The following is a 21,737-nucleotide window of genomic DNA, read 5'->3' on the forward strand; positions in this document are numbered from 1 at the left end:
CTCTTTATCTCCTCTTTAATTACACAACCGAGATGACGAGCTCGTCTGGCACGATGCAGCCTATTCATGTCCTCTTCCTCTGTGTGGGTTCGCATGTGCAACTAGGCCAGGAACTGTCTGCAGCGAGCTGGCGTGCATGTGAGCGTGCACGTCTGTGTTTGGGGTCTAGGTCAATGGTCTCCAATGAACTAACCAAGCTGTAAATAACAGGTGGGCTCCATAAAGAATGTTTACAACCCTCAGAGGACGTAGAGCCGCACAGAAAAATAATAAAGGGTCACATACTAATTCTTCATCTATATTCATACAGGTTTCAAATGAATATCCCCACTGTCACTAAAAACACCCAGGTCAATACTCGTACACATGGACTGCAGCTGCAATGTAGATCACACATTTTAACTAGAGTGTCACTCAGTAGAGCACAAACCTCCACCGAGGGCCGACAGGCTAATTGGATGTAAAGTCCACCCGCTCACTCACAGTGAGTGGGTGGACTTTACATCCCATAAACACGTCCGATGTCATCACGATCCATGACGTCGTGAAACAGAAACAGGCTCAGATCTCATATGTTAAAGAAAAATACTTAAATAGTGATTTATATTCTTCTATTGATCAGCTGGTCAGTTCGTCTCTTTCAAAGTGCTTCTGCAGATTCAAGTTCAGATTAAAATAATGAGCACGTAAATCCTCAAAGGAGAAAATTAATAAAACATTCAGTTTATTGGAGGAAATATGTAAACACAGCAAAGAGCTGCTGTATTAGGGCTCGTCAAGTTTTACGAGTTCCCAGTTTCATGTGATATAATTGTTATAATGAAGTTCGTTTCCAGCAAAGCTGCAGGAACACTGAAGACTGGAGCTGGAGATTTGTTGAGGCTCATTGAAACATTCAAAGGCTGAAATGTCATTTGCAGAAATAACAAGTTGTCAATGCAATTAATTGTTATTTAAATGTTTTATTATATATCTCTAGATTATTTATCCTCTAAAAGAGATGCCTGCGTTTCAGATGATGTAACCGTCTCTTTACGTCGGTTTGGTTGTTAAGTAATACAGGGCAGCAGAGAGTTTCTTATACATACATATCTTATATGTGTCTTATTAATGTTTCTTACCAGAGACACTCAGACTGTATCATTTCAGTTCGGCTGACCCGGTCTACGCAGCCGATGAAGGATGCAGCTGACACATATAAGATGTATATATATATATATATGTGTATATGGGAAATAAGTGAAATGAAATGCTGCTCTTGGCTCTTCATCATCGATGGGGACAGTCGGGGCCACAGCTTTTATTAACCTCCAACACTGCAGAGGCATAAACCCGAGCAGGACCAAGCTGCTGCTTTAATTAGCCAGACAGAGAGCAGAGGAAAACACAGCTCCACCTCTCGTTTCTCTCCCTCGTTCATCATCCCTTTGCTTTCCTTCTCCTCCGCTCTCCGCTCTCTGCTGGGCAGCTTGTGTTTCTACTGTATCTGTAGCTTCAGGTAAGAGTAACACCACCCTGCTGCTCCTCTGTTCAGGGACTGGCCATCATGACCTGCATGTGTTCAACTGCTGAAAGAGAAACTGTGCACAGACGAATGCAGAGATACTTTCTAGTTCCTCAGCACTGGCTCAAAATAAGATCATTTTATCATCACATACGAATGAAGATGACGAAGCAGAAGTTCAATTTTCAGCAAACACAATCATGGAAGAAAAGAGAACCACTTTTGGGGATTATTTTGGTTCCTAACCAAGTTGCAGCCGTGAAGTCAAACGACCTTAAAGGAGCAATTTGCTGTCTTTGCAAATGTAAAGTGCTGCTGTTGTCCACGAGCACCACATGAAGGACGACTCTGTAGCAGCGCCTGTGGCACGGCTCCATATTACACATCACATTGTGTGTCTGATGTTCGGTTCACACGTTTGACCCAATCCCCCAAACACCTTCCTGCTGCTTCCAATACTCAGCAGAGACACAACCGTGGATTCATCTGCTGCTGATAAGTAAGAAATCCACAACTTTCTATCTCTGCGTCTGAGGTTTCTACTTGTGAGAACAGAAATGTTATGTTTGTGTTTGTAAGACCTCACATCATCAGTGTGAACAGGTTTTTCTATTCTTATGGTCAGACCCTCAGAAAGCAGTCAGTCAGTAAGCCGGTGTCGTTGTGTGAACATTCCTCCCTTTGGCCCCTTTGGCCCCTTTGGCCTTTGCTCTCATTAACACAGACGGTCTGACCAGGAGCTGATGGGGGCCCCGAGCAGGACAGGGAGGGGCCCCAACCTGTTCACCAGCATTACCCTGGGTCTGGTTTCTCTGTCTCGCAGAGGGCGGTCAGGTTCTGACCCAGCTGATGTGTCCATGTGTTCAGTTCCCGCTGCACAATCCCTGTATGTTCATGCAGCTATTGTTTAAGTACCGGTGTGATTTTTCTTGGTTATTCAACGCGTCCTCGTTAACAGTCTCTCATGTCTGTGTGAGTCATCGCTCTGTGTGAAGCGTAGGAGGTCACTCTTCTTCTTCTCCTCCTCGGTATCGCTGCCTACATTCCCCCTTTCGTCTGTTTTTATTCTCCCTTGGTTCTGTCCCTTCCCTCAGTCTGTTTATTGCAGAGGAGGTTTACCAGATAAAGATGCTGTCCTGGTTTTCAGAGCACATTAGCTCTTTGTCGTCTTGTGTTCATCAGGCCGCATTAATCAATGGCAAAATGATAAAATGATGCATTCGAATAACTCCACCAAGGTCTAATAGTCTCACAAATTAAATCCAGCCGCCATAAATCACACTCGTGTATCAGTTCTTTATTTAATTCTAATTATTCTCATCGAGAGCCCTGATTTGTTCTCCTGCATCCGTCCCTTTTGTTTCCATTAACGGTAACTCTCAGTATCAGTTCATGTTTAGTAGGATACATATGAATTAAGTAAATATCCATCGCAGTTTCCTGATCCAAAATGACGTTGTGCACAACATCCAGATTCATAAATACATGCTCTCCTCGTTTTGGTGATGAAGAACGTGAGTTGTCTCCATGTCCCATTCAACACGACTGGTATGAACCGAAATGTGTCTCCAAACGTCATGGACTTCATCAGGAGACAACTGAGCCCAGACCAGTTGGTTTGGTGATAACATGTCAACCTCTGAGTGAAATGTTTGTGAGTCCGTTCTCCAGTAGATGGAACCAGCCTGTGTTTGAATTCATCAGTTTGAATAAGTAATGATCCAAAGCCTCTGATCATCGCTCTCATGGTTAATTAATCTAAACTGTGTGTGTGTGTGTGTGTGTGTGTGCGTGTGTGTGTGTGTGTGTGTGTGTGTACTGTGAACACACCCTCTTGTTTTGATTAGCGTGAGCGAGGCTGTGCGCAGGAGTGAAGGCAGGGAGGAGGCGGGCACTCGTCCTCCACTCCATTCATCGTGAGCGAAGTCTCTGTCTCCTGCTTGCGCCTGATTGGCCACCTCCACAGAGAGAGAGGGAGGGTAGAGCAAGAGGGGGAGCGTGTGATGAAAGAGGAGGGGAGGAGTTGGAGCATGTGAACATACTGACACATCAGAGAAAAGAAAGCAACAACAGAAGAGACGGAGAGATTGGAAGAGCAGGAGAAAGGAGAAGAGGAAAGAAAGAGTGTGCTCTTCTCTCGGAGGGAGGGAAACGGTCTCTTCTCTCGTCCGTCCTCCCTCGTTCCTGCTCCTGATTCGTCCCTCTCAGCGGAGCCAGACCTCCTCCGTCCTGCAGCCTGTTTGGAGGACATGCCGCAGACGGAGAGATGCAGGAGAGGAGAGTGGAGATGAAGAGATGATCGAGTCGCATGGTGTGTGGACGAGTGTGTGCGTGGGAGTCCCTGAGCTCCAGCTGTCCTGAACCACATGGAACCGGCTGGTTGGCATGGAGATGGATGCGAGGTGCCTCCTCGCTCAGTGGACCGCTGCTAGCAAACAAACGGCCTCTTGTGTTCAGGCAACTCTCGGTGTCGCCCGGTGAGTCCAGCAGCTTCACGCCTAGGCCGTGTTGTCCTCTTTTCTAGAGAAAGTTACCGAGAGGCCTTTTTCTAAACTCAGTAGACAACACACACACAGACAGACACACACCATCTGTCCGCCACCCTGTAGAGAGAGATTCTTGACGCCGGCTCCCTCCATGTGTTTTTGCAGCGATCTCGGGACCTTCTTACATCTTGACTCTAATTAAGCCAGAGGGCAGCAAGCTGGTGCCTTCCCTCCCACCCTCCATCCCCCGAGGCCCCATTGTCATCATTAAGTTCTGCTGCGAGCCGCCCTTGAATAATGGAGGGAGCAGAGTCTGCTCTGGACTAGTGCCTTGAGGGTGGGAGGCGGACGGAGAACAGCGTGATAGAGAAACGAATGAGGAGGCGAGCGGTGGAGTGGAGCTCTGTACGAGAGGGAGGTGGAGGGGTGTGTCCAGCGCTGAACGGAGCAGCAGCCAAACAGAGGCTGAGCTCAGGATCGACACGTGCTCCAACCAGGACGCACGGGAGAAGATGATCTCCACATCCAGACCACACCTTCCTCTGCACCGGGCTGGAATCACACCAGATAAAGGAAGAGAAGACAGGAGACTGCACCACTCTTAGTTTTTCCATCCCTGTGTTTGTCTCTGAACGTCTGTTGAAGGAATCTCCCTGAAGCCTGGGATTCTCTGTTTTTATCCACCTCAGTAAGAAACTGACTTGACACAGATTCTCTTCTTCTCTCTGAACCTTCAGGAGTTTGAATCATCTTCAAAGAACCAAACCAGGTTTATTCAGCCCGAGTCTCACGTGAAGATTTGTCAAAGAAACAACACGACAGAGCTTGTTATAGACCTGGAAAACGATCAGAGAGGATTCCTAATAGAAGAGGACACTCTTTCAAACAGTGCGTTGAGTTGTTGGCATCAGTTGATCGACAAAGGAAGAGCGAGGAGGCTGTGATGTAACTTCCTCCACGTGGTCGGACTTCCTGGAAAGTGCCTGAACTTTGTAGCTTTGTTAACCAAAAACCAAAAAGCTAAAAAATCCACTGGCGCTGAATCATGGACGACTCGAGTATTTTGAGGCGCAGAGGACTCCAGGTAAGAATCTGTTTGTTGAGCTCAGATTCCTCTGCTGTTTGCAGGGGTCAGAGGTCAGAGGTCAGAGGTCACACCCTGAGAATCTGAGACTGACTCGGGGAAGGGTTAAAGGAGGAGATGCTCTGAGATTCTTCTTACTTAGATTTCTGTCATTGTTCAGTCACGCAGTCGAAGACATGCAGTCATTGGCCGTATCACATTTCCAGCTATCAGGAAGGAGACACACACACACACACACACACACACACACACACACACACACACACGTATAGTGTTTCTCTCCAGTGGTGGTCAGTAAATGACGCCACAGCCCAGTGAACAACAGCAATTCGTCACATTTTAAAACACAGAAGAAGAAGAACAACCTGTCACCGTGTGAAAAATACAACTCATTCAAATACAACCTGCAGAGTTCTGCTCCACATCTGGTTGAAGCAGTTGTTTCCATGAAGCTTTAGAGCACAGGTCATATTTTACAGGAACATTTGACCAGGATACGTTGTGATATTTTCTATAAACAGGGTGAGATGCACTGTAGAGATAAGTCTCATCACCTAAATGTTTCCAGATCATAGATTATCCTACTGTTAGTTTTAATTCCCTAAAAAGCCAATTTCGTATAGAACAAAAATAATGCTATATTATATAAAGTTTCTATTTCTGATGAACAGGGATATTTATATGTCCACAACTTCAGCTGCGTATGAAATCTAAAACTGGCCCTTTTTTAAATATGAAAAGAAAAACCCCAGCAGTACATTTATCGAATGTCCTCATTTCCTCGCTGCTGCACATACACATCAGATGCTGTCATCCCAGCTTCATGCTCTCAGGGCTTCAGGTTTATAGATGGATCGGCCTCAGTGATGTCGAGTCAGCAAACGCTCGTCCCCCCCCCGATCCGCCCTGGAGAGTGGGTGTGTAGAGAGACATGTATGATTGAGACCATTTTTCAGCCGTTGCTCCTTCCCTCTCAATCCAAGGCCGCCAGGAGGAATCAGGAGATGCGACGGTGAAACACTGTGCTCTGCCTCAGCTGTGTTCGGGGTTTAAATAGCTTTGAGGAAGTGCACCTCGAGTGGGGACAGCGGGGGGGGGGGAAGAGACGAGCTGTATCTGCTGAGCTCAAGTTTAGATTCCTGCACCTGTTCTGTCCCAGGTTTTATTCTCCTTAGTTTACAGTGAGAATCATGCTACTGCTTTCACAGTAAATATAACAAACACTCCACTCCCAGCTTTTTAATGCATTAACGAAAACAATGACGTCAGTTTAGCTCATAAAAAGTGAGACATCTGGCTTTTACAGTAATGTACTCAAAGCAATCCTTAATGGAAGTGGAATCACCAGGGCAACAGCAGAGGCATCACTGCTCCTTGTTATGTGACCAACAGAGAGTTAAATATAGTCAAATCGGCCCAGAGGTGAACTCAAGGACTCGTTCACACCTGGTTGGCTTCAGAGCTTCAGGCTCTTCGGTTCAGTCTGAACCTGAACATCAGGTGTGAAAGGTTCCTCAGACCAGAAGAGGTGTTCTGGGTCTGGATCAGACTGAGCCATGGTTCTGTTGTGTCTCTGAAACTAGAACCAAGAATAACATTATCACCATAACTGAAACACAGAGTTTAGTGTGGGTGTTGTGTGTTTCTGTTAGTCCCTGAATGATCCCTTTGCTGAGTAGACAAACTGAGACACTGATGACAACTGCTCATTTGTTTGTGTGCACACAGCGGTTCTGTCTGGGCTCAGCGTGTCTGTGTTTGCTGGGAGTGGACGTCCTCTGGCACGTTTTGTAGCTGTAAATCTCTTTTAGTGGCTGCATGCCCAACGCAGCCGGCTGGAAGGATTAAAAACACGAATAAGAGCCTGAAACTCAGCCTGTTAGAGGCTATCGAGTTCATCCCAGACCCAACAAACCACATCCTGCTTATTGTTAAACAAAGGTAAAAGGTTGACCTCCGTCCCGAGGGTTAGAGGGAAGATCGTGATGTCATTCAAATCACAAGACTTCATTCTCCAGGGAGCAGGAACTGGATTTCTGTGTTTCTGGTGTTCAAGTGGAAACTTTGACCCAATGGTCAGTCAACATCTTCTGGACTCTGGTAAATATCTGTAGAAGCTTTTTGAATCGACAAGTTGTGTCTAATGTCACAACTGGAATCCACATTATTTATTAATTAGTGGTTCGATAAGTAATAAATCATTGGCTTTATTTCTAAATGACAGATGTATAAACATATTGAACAAAACATCATCCTCACTGTGACAAAGCACTAAAGCAGCGTCTGTCCTTGAAACCTTCGGGGGTCACACAGGCTCTTATTAGCCTCCCGGTCAGATAGCACATAGCCTGAGGTCAGAGGTCACCAGTCCATCAGCCTGCTCTGATGGACGGACGAGGACGGAGGACACAAGGCGGCGTCATGTTTAAAGACCAAACATAGAGCTGAACGCCTCCACTCGACCCCGTCAGTTAGAGACAGTTAAGATCTAATGTGTTCAGGGTCAAAGAGTCAAACTGATAGTGGCTGCAAATAGTCTCTGTGTCATTCTACTGGAGTGTAGGAGGAGGGGGGGGGGGGGCTCTGTTGTTTCTATTCCTGGTTGTGGGGGTTAGAAAGGAAACGTGAAGGAACAAACAAATGACTGCATCATGACTGAAACCAGTTTAAATCCACATTAATACATTTTAGTTTTAAAACAAACACAAAGCTCGATTTTAGTTTGAAAACTCCAGGTTGCGATCGTTCATTAATCATAATCAAGGTTTGAAATAATCATGAGATTGATTTGAAGTCGTATCGTATGAGCAATCGGCTGCAGAGTAAACATCGACTTCCTGTTTACGCCACAGTACCAGTGTACGTGAATGGTCATGTGACGTGTTATCGGACGAGCTCATCTGGAGATAGTTTTAGATTTAAAACTAGAACTCGACATGTCTCCAGTGTCCACACTGATTGGTCGCATCCTGCTCGTTTGTAGAAGCAACCACCAGACAAAAGAAGAAGAATAGAGGAAGATGGCAGCCGTCTGTGGAGCTGTGTTGCTTTTCAATGGGACTCGTCTTGTGTAATGTCCATAGTTGAGGACAGCTTTGTGTGTTTCATGATTCTGGCTGCACAGCTGCTGCTTTATTTCTGCCCATGTATTTGTTGCATGTGGATTTACAACACAACTACACTGACACTTCAACGTGTCCTCGACGCTTCTCTGACCACCTGGACGATCTCAATCCGTCCTCCATCTGTCTCCGGTGCATTTACACCTGAACTGTGTGAGGTCAAGTATCAGAGTATCACACTGTGTAATCTGATTACCAGAACACATGTGAATGCAGGTGCTAATGGAGAAACTGTAACACTTCACGGTTTCACACCAACACAATGATGAGGAATCAGTTCTTGTAAAATAAGTCCACATCCCTCAGAACGTGTGTGTGTGTGTGTGTGTGTCTTTGTGTGTGTGTCTGTCTGTGTGTGTGTGTGTCCTGCTGTTATGTGAGAAGCAGGATTAGCTCTGCCATTCACAGCTCCGACAGCAGCAGGCGTTTTCTTTCTCTGAAACAAAAGCTGCTCTGTTCCTGACTCCGTATTAGATCCAGAATCTTTACCGAGCTCCTGTGCTGACATCAGCTCGTCTGAGCCCCGACACACGTCTGCTTCCTCCTGAACTGTTGGGTTCTAGAGACAGTTCCTCCCTGAGGTGACGTCACATGTCTGATGAGGATGATTTCATGAATACAGGCAGGATTCCTGAGCCTCTTGCTCTTAAGGAGATTCTGGATGATGGAGAGATTCTCTTCTTTCCCTCCTCCATCCCTCCTTCCTTCCTTCCTTGACAAACCCTGAAGTACCCAGGATATATTTCTGCTTTAACCCTGAAACCTCCTTCTACTCGCAGCTCTTTGTGAAATCTCAGCAGCTCAGGCTTTAATTCTGTTTTACAGCAGAGAAACGGTGTCAGAGTAAAATGGGTCGAGGAATTTAACAAACCCACAGAGAGAGAGAGAGAGAAAACACAGATCAGGCTAATTGACGGCAGAATCCGGCCAATTAAAAGCAACAAGCAAATCGTCTTTATGGATTAAGGAGTGTTAAAGTGCCCGGTTCCCTGAGAGCGGACTCAGTCCTCAGCGAGCTGCTCTGTGTGCTGTGCTGGCGATGGCGTGTCCGCGGGTGCTGCAGGCTGATGAAGACGCTGGCAGGGACAGCAGGTCTCTGGCCTGCAGGCGGTCGGTCAGCTGGTACGGGTTGAGGTTAAACATCATCAAGGAGACCAATGAGACGGTCTCAGAGTTCCAGGTAAGACTTAGCACATGTGGAGTGATTTACTGAACATGTGCCTCCAGCACGCAGCTCTTCATCCAATCACAGCTCAGGGCTGACAGGCTCAGGAAAACCTTTCGCTAACTGTCGACCGTCAGCTGACCTGAAACTTCCATTCTGGATGTTACAGAATAAAAGCACCAGAGATTCTGGTTTGATTCATTCAATTAGAAAGCAACTTAGATCAGCTGATTGTAAAAGAACTGTTTTAACTTTATTTGAAGACTATTTAATTATCATAAAAGGGTTAGTAATTTATTTAACTCTATTTAACTTAGAGAACTCTATTTAACTTTATTTTAAACTGTAACAGTAGTTCATTAGTTTATTCCAACAGAATTACATATAAATTAATTTTAACAGAGGTTTATGTACCTTTATTACAACTGCGCTATACTTAACTTTATAGATGGCAATATTCAACTTTACTGTGACTGGACTTTATTTAACTATCACAACAGTATTTATTTAACTTCATTACAACAGTACTTAAAACTTAAACATTACAGAACTGTATAACTTTATTGTAATTGTATTTTTTTAACTCTATTCACTGTAGAAGATTTCTGTATCCGCCCATGACCCCTGACCTCTGACCTCTTCCGTGTTAATCCAATGACTGATTCAAACAGAGTCAACAGGTTGATGCAAAGTTTATCTGAGTAAAACTCAGAGACTGACTGACATGTGCGTCGTTGTTGGAAATATGACTCATGATGAACAGAGTCTCTAGAAGTGATTCATCATTTTCACGTTTGGTGTTAAAGTGTCAACAAAAATCGCAATAAATCGTGATATGAAATCTCAATACTTAGATACGATCGTATGAAATCAGGAGAGGAGCGAGTCACAGTTACTTTCCTTCACTGAATATCTGGCAGAGGAAAGATTTTCAGCAACAAGAAGTAGAGAAACATCTTGTTCCCTCCGGTTGTTGATTTTTCCCTCTGCGGTGAATCGATATCCTGCTCCTATTAAGTGGAGCAATAACTTGAGACATGGTTTCACTGCTCTGCTGAAATCTGCAGCTGCTGCTTCTCACCAGCCATGAAAATCCACCGCTACGGCTGCGGCGGTTCAGGGCTGTTAATGGAAAAGTCATTTCATCCCGCGTCTCGTTTGTCAATCAATAATTGATCACAAGAATGTATCCGTAGCAGCAAGAGATTTTAACCCCCGCTGACACCATCAAAAACTGTTTATTAAAATGCTGATGCACAGTATTGTCATTCTCTTAGCTTCTTTTGTCAGTTTAACCCTCAGACCCCTCCCTGCACAACCTTCATCTTCTGTTTCTCCTCACCCTCCTCCTCCTCTCCTCTCCTCCGCCCCCCCTTCCCCTTCAGTCTCCCTTTTATCTGTCCTCCTGCGGGCAGACATCTCTCGACATGATAAAAGCAAAAGCCCAGAGGGTGGCAAGCCGGCCGCCCTCCTACCAGCGAGGTTCAGGAGAATGAAGAGAGTGAGCGTGATGCACATTCGACTTATTGTTGTCACCCACAATAACCTCGCTGAGAAAAGAAATGAGACGGCTCTGCTTTGTTTGTGAAGCTCGTCTCACTGAAAACTTAAATGTGTTTTTGTATTGATTGTTTTCGAGCCTCTTCAGCCTTCACACTGATATGATGTTCGGGTGTTGATACCAAAACAGTGTTTTCACTGAATATTTGATTCCTCTGTACGTGACAAAGTGCACAGTTGGTCACAAAGACGCCGGCGTGGATGATCTGTAAACAACAACACGGATCTGTCCACAGCAGAATTTATACAATGTGATGAACTCCAGAAGACGTCTGGACCCTCTAGTCCCAGCTTATGGTCGTCGCATCAACGTGAACAGTGGAAGCAATTATGCTGAATCCTGTTTGCCTGCATAGGACAGTAAAAACCTTGTGGATGTTTTAACTGGACACAGAAGGGGTTTCTCTCAGTGATGCCGAGGGCCAGTCTGACTGTGACGGATGGTTTCTATAAACCACAACACGGTTGACTGGCGTTAGCCGGTGCGTTCTTTATTTCAGATGAACTGATCCGACTGCGCTGCATTAAAGGGTGAAATAGATGCATTTTATTTTGGTAAATGACTGTTCTGTCATCATGCAGCGTTTTGATCCAGTACTTTGTTTAGTTTCAGGCATGTTGGGTCCTTTTGATTGATGGGCGTAATTTCATAGCCTGAACGTAAATAATATAATTATACTTTCAATTTCACCTTCTTGAAAAGTTTGTTCCCCCGAAGTTTATCTTCCCACAGTTGTTTATTTAACGTCTCTGCTTAGGAATGCACCACAAATCTGGTAATTAATTACCCATGGTGCATTGAGTGAGCTCAGCAGATGCACCCCGGCTCCGTCTCGGGGGATGTGAGAGCAGCCAGTGTTTGTGGCCAATCAGGATGAAAGATTGTGGTGAATGATGCAGCTGGAACGACATCAGCAGCTCGTGGGGGGGGGACATTTCCTGACTTACATATCTGATCTGGAAGTTTCTCAGTGTAAACATCTCCAGACGTGTCTTTCTTCTCCACTGACGGTGGATTCAGGATTCATACAAGAGCCGTGGCACCGCACAGAGGGCTGCTGTTAGTGTGTGTGTGGGGGTGGCTGGGGGAATGGTTGGAGGTTTGTGTCTTTGTTAGATCCATTGTTGTATCTCCGTGTTGTGTCTTTATTTAACGGCCTTGCTGCTGTTGATCCTCGTCTTCCTTCCAGATCTGCTGCAGTGAAGCCTGAACAGACAGAAATACACACAACAGGCTTCACTGCAGCAGATCTGAGTCCACATCAGACTTGTCCCCGAGACGTCCACACATAAACCTCCACTGCAGAACTGACAAACTCCAGCTCCTCCTCCTGTGTGAGACTTGGACGTCCCCCCCTCTGACACATAGAGGACACGGAGTCGGCCGTAAGCAGCGATAAACTGAGTCAGACGGACAGAACGAGAACACGGTGTCTGAATGAGGTCAACAGTCATCCGTCCTCTTCAGCATCACACACACACACCTGAAGACAGGGCCGCTCCGTTAGACCTTTAACAAACGTCACTGCCAGACGGGACGACACAGAACTGATTTAACAAGATATTCACTTAAAGGTCTGACTGACAGTAAATCGTACAGGGAAGCTGTGTTTCTAAGAACTTCTTCAGTGGTAAAAAGAAATCAGTTCAAATCGAATTGAAACAATCAATTAATTGTCGTTTGTGAAGCCAAACACGCGTCGGCCTCGAGCTGCTGCTTCTTAAATGTGAAGATTTGTTATTTTTAATCAACTTAAATTTCTATTTACCAAATAACAAATTGAGCAGAACATTCCAGAGATGAACCGGTAATAAAATAAAGAGATGATTAGTTGTCCTTATCTTATCCAGTAAAACATTTGGGATCAAGTGCTCCGTGTTGGCTCATCTGTAACCTCAGAGGACACCGATCCCTGGAGTCAGAGCTGAAACTGTCTGGAGGTTTTCTGAGGTTCGATGAATCCGTCTCCTCTCGAGGTCAGAGCTGGTTTAGATGTTGCAGATCCTGAAAAGCCTCGTTCAGCCTCAGCAGGTTAAACACGGCTCAGAGAGTTTAGCTGGACTTTGGCTGCTGGCTGCTTGTTGTTTGTTCTAGAAAGAAGAGAGGGATGGAGTGAAGGAATGAGCAGAGAGAAGGAGAGTGGGAACAGAGGTTCACTTGTTTGTTTTCTGTCCCTCATCTACAAACTCTTCACTCACTTTCTCTTCATCTCTCTCTTCCCGCTGCTGCTTTTCTTCTTCCCTTTCTCTCTTTTGTTTAAGTCACTCTCATCTTGAATGTCGCTCTCCCGCCAGCAGTCTGGATCAGCCAATTAGAAACAAGCTATGAGCTCATCCGGTAGCCACGGCGACCACAGAGAATAGTATGAGCTCATCCCCTGAAAAGAGCACGAGCGGCGCAGAGTGACCCGACACCACAGCTTCACATCCGCTCCTCAGCGGGTTTTACAGAGTCGGACGCACTTTGATATTTGTGATTGCTTCTGTTGGAATCACTGAAATAATATAACATGATAGAAGTACTAGGACATAGAAGTAGAGCACTTCCAAATTATTCATATTGAAATATCAAAGTGTGCAAAAGTTAAAAAAGACGCAGTCAAGAAACAATATGTTATACGTGTAATGAATATTTAAAAAAAATATATATATATATATATACACATACATACATACAGGCGGCTGGATCTACATAAACATACACACACTGTACACAAACCAGGATCCTGACTCCCCACCATGCAGCCAGCTCATATCACACAAGAGATCCCCCCCCACCAACCCCACAACACCCCCCCTCAATTCTCATATGATAAAAGATGTAAAAGGAAAAATGTAACATCCCTCCTCCTCCTCCTCCTTGTTGTCTCTTCATGTCGAGTTCATCCACACGGCTGCATTAGGCCAGCGGGCAGCAAACTTCAAAGAGTGTGAAATTGAATGTCTAGACTACACACAGGCACACACACACACACACACACACACACACAGGGCTTCTTTTGCCTCTGGTCTCTGTCTTTTCTCTTTCTAGTCAACAACAACAAACATAAACCCGTCTGTTTGTTTGAGAGCAGCTTGTTATTTATTGATTTGATATGAGGCAGAAACATAAAACCCTTTTTGATGGTTTGATTCAAACCTTGATGTTTGCACCGGCTGCATCTTCGTCATTTCTTTACAAATATAAATCTACTTCTGCTTTTTCCCCGAACATTTACATTTTCTTATTCATCACATTTGGAACAAGTCACAGTGAAACCTTCACTAATCCATATTTTAAATATTAACGATGTATGAAATATCCTCTGATGTAATGTTATGCTCATTGAGCAGCTCTGCAGCTCCACAGAGGATTTACAGCTCATCTTAATATCTCAGATTATTAACCCTTGTACTTAAATTCAATTAACGCAGCATGAAAACTCCATCCACATGAATACAATTTAGTTTTACGTCTTGTTTTAGTTTGAAAACTCTGGGTTTGTGTTTTAGTCTGGACGAACAGAAACTGAGAATGTGAATTTAAATGTGCAGTCACATTCAACTTACATAAATGATAGATTTACCTATACTGTAATACTGTATATAATGTAACGGGCCTCTGGTTATTTTACATAAGAACATTTTTATAAGTCCTGGTTGGACACAGTTTGTTGATCCAGTAACTTTCTCCACTTTGGAGTCTTCATAGTTCTCTGTTCCCTCAAAGGTCAAAACTGTCGACACACTTGATGTGATAAACGGCACAAATTTGACAAAGTTGACCTTCACTGAAAAGCTCAACGTATCGTGTTGTTTCCCTTGAAGTGGAATAATCTCGGCCGCAGACTTTCCTCAGTTTCCCTGCAGAGATCGTCTCCTCTGCTCGCGAGCACGGCGACGTCACGGTGGCTGAGCGGGTCGCCTCGAGAAGCTCGGGGAGACATCAAATGGCCGAGAGCCAGCTGGAGTCCCGTCTCCTCCGGAGCAACCAGAGAACATGTTAATTGGATTTCGACTCCCATATGTGAGCGAACTGCCCTGATTAAAATGAGAACTAAAATCAGAGCGTTTTGTCAAAGTGATGATGATAATTACTCAAGTCCTCGGTGGCCGCCCGCTCTCCTCTGGAGTGAGGAGCGACGCTCGCTCCTCCTCCAACCCACATTCTCCCGCTCTCTTTTATCTTCCCCCCTCATCTGTAATTTTCGAGGCTACCCACCCGTCACTGAACCCTCACCCGCAGTGAGCAGATCAGCTCGAACGCCGAGGAGCGCAGAGGGGGAGGAGAGGGCGAGGGCGAGAGAATGAAAGAGCGCTCGCATCCACACGGATCGCATGTCACTCGTTCTCCTCGCCGCTTCCCCTCCAGGGAACCACCTCCCTCTTTAACTGTCGATCAAACTCCTTTGTCTCGTTTCCTCCCTCTTTTTCACTCTCCTCCCGCCATCTAATTATGAGTCTTCCTCCTCCTCCTCCTCCTCCTCCTCCTCCTCCTCCTCCGCTCACCCTTGTTCTCCTCCAGTCTGATTAATCTCATTACTAAGAGATAGAATCTAATGTGATTGTGATCCTTTGATTTTGTTTTTTTCTGGCTTCAGTATTTCCACATCATTTTTTCCTCTTCCATCTCTCACTGTTCAAACTTTGTATTTGTAAAGTAGAAGTTGGGTTGAAACTTGGACTGGTTCTAAAGATGGACATCGATTCTCCACTTATCTCCAACTCTCCAGAATGAAGCAGCAATCTGAAGATAGTCGGTCTCAGCTGTCAATCATGACGTCGTCAGCCTCTTTTTATATCATCAGTTTGATAAGAACTACCGACCTTGTCCATGTCCCATCTGCTAACATGGAGGACGGTCTATGACCTTACTGCAGCCAGCCACCAGGGGGTGATCCAGATGTTATGACTCTTAATATACAGTCGCTAAAAGACTAATGGTCCAAATATCAGAGGCCGATGAAAGAATTATGAGCAGGGATTGATTCTCTTCCTGCTCTTGAGCAAGGCACCTTAGACAACTGCTTGACATGTCACAGCTGTGTTTCTAATTTGTTTCCTTTGCGTTCAAATCAGTTGTTGTCGGTTGATTTTTTAGCATTTTGATAGAATATAAACTCTGATGCTAGTGAGACCTTTGCTGGTACATGCTGTGATGAACCTGGAGACGGTAGTTACACCTCAGGTGAAGTGACGGAGAGAAGAACTGTGATTCGCTGCAGCTCTCACTGTGAGGTCGTTTGGGTTTCTTCATGTTTGGGTCGATGTTGGTGTGAATCCTCTCAGCGGGAGAGAAGCAGCTCGTATTGTCTCTGTTAGAACACACACACACACACACACACACACACACACACACACACACACACACTTTAGCAGAAAGGTGCAAATTGAAGCAGTTTTGGGCTGAATGAAGTTGACAGGCGGAGCGGTGCAGCTCGTCTGATAAGAAACTTAGTGCAGGAGCGAGGGGGGGGCAGTCCAGAGGGATGAAGAGAAAACGACTTGATTCTTCTCCATACGTATAGATCAGTCTGTTTCTGTAACACTCCTGACTTCATGGCTTCATTAGAGCAGAGACGTCTGTATCTGGGTCACACTCGTCACGACGGCAGCTTCACCTCTTTTTAAAACCCTCTCTTTGGTGTTGTATGAAAACAGCCGCCTGCGCCTGAGCACACATGTTGGTGTATGGGAGGAGGAGGGGAGGGGGTCCCCACCTCTGTCACTCAGGAAAAAATCCCATCAGGCCGTGAGAGCCAGTCGGTGTTAACACGACGCCGCGGCTCGGGGCTTCAGCCACTCTGCAGGACTGACTCCGCCTCCAGGCTGAACCATCTAATCAAGTCGTCTTATTAGTCATTTTCATTTTTATTAAATTCACCTGCTCTAATTTTCACTCCCTGCAGCGACTGTCGCTTCGTTCTCACAAACGTCCTCTGTGACATTTAAATTTTGATCTGGAGAGTTTTACCCACAATGCTTTACTCGCTAACGTGCTTTAGTTACTTCTGGTTTCAGGAAACCAAGATGGCGCCTGACCGCATGTCAAACTCCAGGCTTCAGAACCAAATCACACGGGTTGTATCACACGACCTTAATTGATTGGTTAATGGATATTGATAGACTTTGAAATATTGTGCATCTTTTTGTCTCACATGCGCACGCACGCACGCACGCACACACACACACACACACACACACACACACACACAATCTGAATACACAGTCCCCTCTGTCAGTTCAGCTCAGCAGGTTGAAACAGACACCAGACAGCTCTTTGTTTTAATTGTTGTAGCTTAGCTTGTTTCAAATCCACCTGCCAATCACACACACACACACACACACACACACACACACACACACACACACACACACACACACACACAGCCGCTCCCTGACTGTACTATCTGCAGATAAAACCTTTTCATAGATGCGTCGCAGTTTTTCATTTGAATGAGTAAATTCCAATTAGGATTAGTGTTTTCTCTGGCGACGCTGATAGCAGCGTTAGCATCTCGCTGGAGGAAGTGTCGTCCTACTGGAGCTCATGATGGACAAACTGATGAGGCCAGATTACTGTCTTTTAGCTGCTGTGTGTGTGTGTGTGTGTGTCTGTGTGTGTCTGTGTGTGTTGCTCGTAGCTGAAGCTAATTAGCAGGTTTCTGTGCGTTGGAGGGGACAGGCACCGACACGCTGTCTGGATAATTGTCCACTTCTAGAAATCCGTTTGTGTGTTTGATAGACCCCACAGCTGCATGTAAGATGTCCTGCAGTGCACAGGAAGTGAGTGAGTGTGTGAGTGCAAATGTGTAGAAACAATAGATATAGAGACATTTCTATAAAAACAATGCAGCAGTGAGCAGCTTGTAAACCAACACTCATCTGAACTTACATAAACGGACTCAGAAGTTTCTGATTTGCCACAAAGCTGTTGTTGAGATGATGGTTTCTAATAAAATCAGCTTTTATAAAGTTGTAATTCAGTTTTTTCTTAGATTTATTTATAAATTACAGCCCGAAAACCTGAAAGTTGCCAAGAAGAGCAACAGAAAGCAGCTTCCATTAAGTTTGATCACTTTAAGTGGATCAAGAATTAAAATTTGTAAGATATTATATTTCTTTAAATCACTTCATTGTCTTTATTAAAATAAAATCAAATGTGTTTTCCTCTGGTCAGTGTTCATGTAGTGAAGGTTTCAGTGGCTTTAGCTCTGAAACAACACATCTTCCTTCAGTTTGAATTATAAGACGTCATCTTTAATATTACACATTAATAGATTATATATATATATAATATTCATTATGACTGGTCTTCTTCCTTCACTTAGACTGTGACACACAAACATATTCCACTGAGTGAACACAATAATTGTCTGTTAGTGGCATTAGAGGGAGAAGAGTTATATCTGCTCATTTAGAAGATTAAAAGAAAAACTAATGGATGTCGTCCCCCAGTGAGACACACACACACACACACACACACACACACACACACACACACACACACACACACACACACTCTCTAATGGAGATTAGTTGTGTTAATGTGTCAGTGTGTGGCCCAGGTGAAATGTGTCTGTGATGGTAAAGTGTGTTATACTGGGACACAGACACACACACTCACCCATGTTGTGCACCATTAACCACACACACACACTCCATTAGAGCCTTACTGGTCCCAGTGGTCCTCTCTCTGTGCCTCGGCGTCTCTCGTGGCGCCCGTTAAACGCCAGAGGAGCTTTCATTAGGACGCCGCTCGTGTCCACAGAAACGCCAGCAGACAATTAGCTCATTCACTTAACGCGTCTTTATGTTGCTGCTCACGACGATCTCTGGAACGATTGGTGCTGTTCATCATGTTGCTGCTAATGGTTTAGATCAGAGGTCTCTTCGCCATGAAGGTGGAATAAACATCTATATTTTGTATTTTGAATTGAACTGTCATATCTTTAACACCCAGAAATTAAATTGTGTCTCATATTGGAGGCAAATCTTTAATTTTACTTTCAGAAGTTAAGTTCTCTGACGTGTTTTTTCATTTTCTATCAGATGTGAACTTTGATTGAAACTTAACACATCCTCCATGTTTCACACTCGTCGCTGAACTTGCTTCTCCTCGCCAGTTTGTTTTTTATCTTGGTTCAGCTTCTGTCGTTGACACGGAACATTTCCTGCGCAGATGTTTCTTCTTACAAGTCATGTAGCTGCTTCATGAGCATAATCACTCTCAGATGTTTGATTTCAATCATCTGCAGAAAGTATCATTAGTAATTTCACTGACTGTTGCTCCGCAGCAGATTAAGTACGACATTAAAGCTCCATGTTGCAGGTTAGGTCTTGTGTCCCTGTGGCAACTGTTCATTTCTCTCTTGGTATCAAACCAACATCCAGGTATTTTTAAATCTCTGTCTTGTCTCTTCGTGTAAAACACTTAACACAGTTTGATGACTCCCTCCAGGATCTTAGCTCCATTTCTGGATAGTGGGAGGAGGTGGACTCGTGGCGTCCATCTTCATTTACTGTCTATGTTTTCACATATCACGAAGAATATAGTGTTTAACCTTTTGATACAAGATTTAATTCTTCTGTCATACATATTTAAATAACACATCAAACTGGATGTTGCATAAACCGAGAAGCTAATTAAAGTAACAGATCAGCATTTATTATAAAACCGCCAGGACTTTATTTTTTCCGTCATATTTAATTCACTGGTTTAATCTGGTTATCGTGGACATTAAGCTGCTGCTCTGTTCTGCACCACTGAGTTAATACATCAGATTCCTTCAACATCTCAAGTCTTTAACCTTTTCTAAAAATGAAATTCTCCCCGGTTGAGCTGCTGTTTGTGGGAATTTCGGTCCTCGTGGTTCAGGTTTCTGAGCTCGAACCAGATGTGTTTATCATCCGGAGCTGATTAGATTCAGAGTGATCACTGTCATCAGAAAGTTGATTCACTTTTCTCGTGATTTAAATTAGAGCAAAGCAGCAGTGACATGTTTGAGACTCTGCTCGGTTCACGTGTTCCTGCAGTTTACACACTAAGCATCAGTGTTCATTAGTGTGAGTCTCTGCAGGCTCTGCCCTGCGTCTTGTGTGTGTGTGTGTGTGTGTGTGTGTGTGTGTGTGTGTGTGTGTGTGTGTGTGTGTGTGTGTCATCGTGGAGTCTCTTTGTTATCACCGTTCTCTCATCAATATTCACAGTGTTGATAATGAATTCCTGCTGCCGGCTGCTGCAGCTGTAATTGTCTCCGGTGGAGCTCGGCTTCCCTGCGTCCTCCCGTTAATTGCGTGTTTTTAGCTCAACTAAAACATGTTATTATGATCGGGCCCCTGGGTGCAACAGCTAAATACACCCGACGCACACACTTTACATATAGACGCTTTACACTCACACTCAGAGGAACACGACGCGCACGGCGCTCTCGGCTGAAGGTCTATGGTAAACATGTTACAATCCTCCTAAACTATGGTTTTTAATTTGTAATCAAACAGGAAAAATATGAATAGTAAATATTATATTATATTAAATAATGATTGAATAATGATCTGTGTGCTATTAGACGTTTCTCAGGTTTCTGTTTCATCCGAAGTTTTAATCCAAGGCTCTGGATCCGTTCTCCAGGAAACACAAGGAGCTGAGACACAATCTAATGTGTTGATGAGCTCTGGTTCTTAAATAACACAACGTTGTTTTCTTGAGCATTTTAAATTGGGACATAAAGAAATAAAAAAGACGTGAGTGGACATGACGGCTCCTGAAAATGTAGCCAACGTATCTCTATCACCCCCTGGTGGCTGGCTGCAGTACCTCCGTGTTAGCAGTTGGGACATGGAACAAACTAAAACAATCAAAGTAGACTAAATACTTGTTTCTCAAAGATGATCTAGAAACACTCCTGCACAGACATCGGCACATCGATGGTATCGGGGATGTTTTAGCTGAATTTCTGGAAGTGGAGCTGCGTCATCCATCTTTATTTACAGTGGATGTAGAAGCTCTGTACCTCAGGCTCTCGGGTTTAGAATCTTGTGACCAACAAAACCAACTTTTTAAAATGTAAATGTCCTCAAGTGTTTGGAGGATGTGGTCGGTCCATTGTTGTTGTTGACGGTAGCTCTGGTGTTGCTGGGACGACAGTGACGTCTGTGATGTGGTTCTGTGGTGGTTCTCTAACAACCGGTTCTTAGAAGGAACCAACTGAGAAACCTGCTCTCACACCAACTCAGGTTCACGTCGCAGCTGGAGCTGCCTCAGCCTCACATCACGTCTTCTCAGGTTCGACTCTGAGCTGTTAACTCTTCGTCTTCATCCACTCACCCTCTCCTCTCTCACTCCGTCTCTCTAATTACATTACCCTCCCTCTCTCTCCGCCATAAAGCGTATTATCTACCTCTGTCTTCCATCGAGAGCGCAGCGCTCCAGGCTTCAGGCTCCGTGTTCTGCTCCTCACGCCACCACGGATAATTTCATCATAGCTCGTAGCTTTGTGCCTGTTTGGCTTGTTTAACGTGTGTGTGTGTGTGGGGGGGGGTTTATTAGCCATTGCTATTTTATTTTTCTCCCCCTCTTGGGTTATTTTTGCAGGGTGGCTGTGGGGTGAACATCCTCCCTGAGGACTCAGATCACAGCTGCAACACACACACACACACACACACACACACACACACACACACACACACACACACACACACACACACACACACAGTGTAATGTAATAAAGAGTCAGATGAGTGTGTGTGGGCGAATAGATGATAAGAGCATAAAGTGCTTAAACACACTGACAGACCTCCTCTCAGTTCTCTCTGTTTCTGACAGACAGGCAGACGGGTG

At 44.7% G+C, this 21,737-nt stretch overlaps 1 protein-coding gene across 6 annotated transcripts in view; it reads left to right on the forward strand.

Moving 5' to 3' along the window:
* The window catches only part of mast2 (microtubule associated serine/threonine kinase 2), a 112,853-nt gene that overhangs the window by 42,329 nt on the left and 48,787 nt on the right, over positions 1-21,737 (forward strand). The window contains exon 1 of one of the 6 annotated variants that reach the window (XM_035175907.2): positions 3,529-5,074. The exons of 4 other annotated variants lie outside the window; for them this stretch is intronic. In XM_035175907.2, the coding sequence (XP_035031798.2) occupies positions 5,036-5,074 (39 nt within the window). In that variant the 5' untranslated portion in view covers positions 3,529-5,035. Of the gene's footprint in view, positions 1-3,528; positions 5,075-21,737 lie in introns of those variants that run through there. One more of the 6 variants, XM_035175910.2, reaches the window with a different exon arrangement.

Source organism: Hippoglossus stenolepis, chromosome 14 (genome assembly GCF_022539355.2).
Source record: "Hippoglossus stenolepis isolate QCI-W04-F060 chromosome 14, HSTE1.2, whole genome shotgun sequence".
Classification (NCBI taxonomy): domain Eukaryota; kingdom Metazoa; phylum Chordata; class Actinopteri; order Pleuronectiformes; family Pleuronectidae; genus Hippoglossus; species Hippoglossus stenolepis.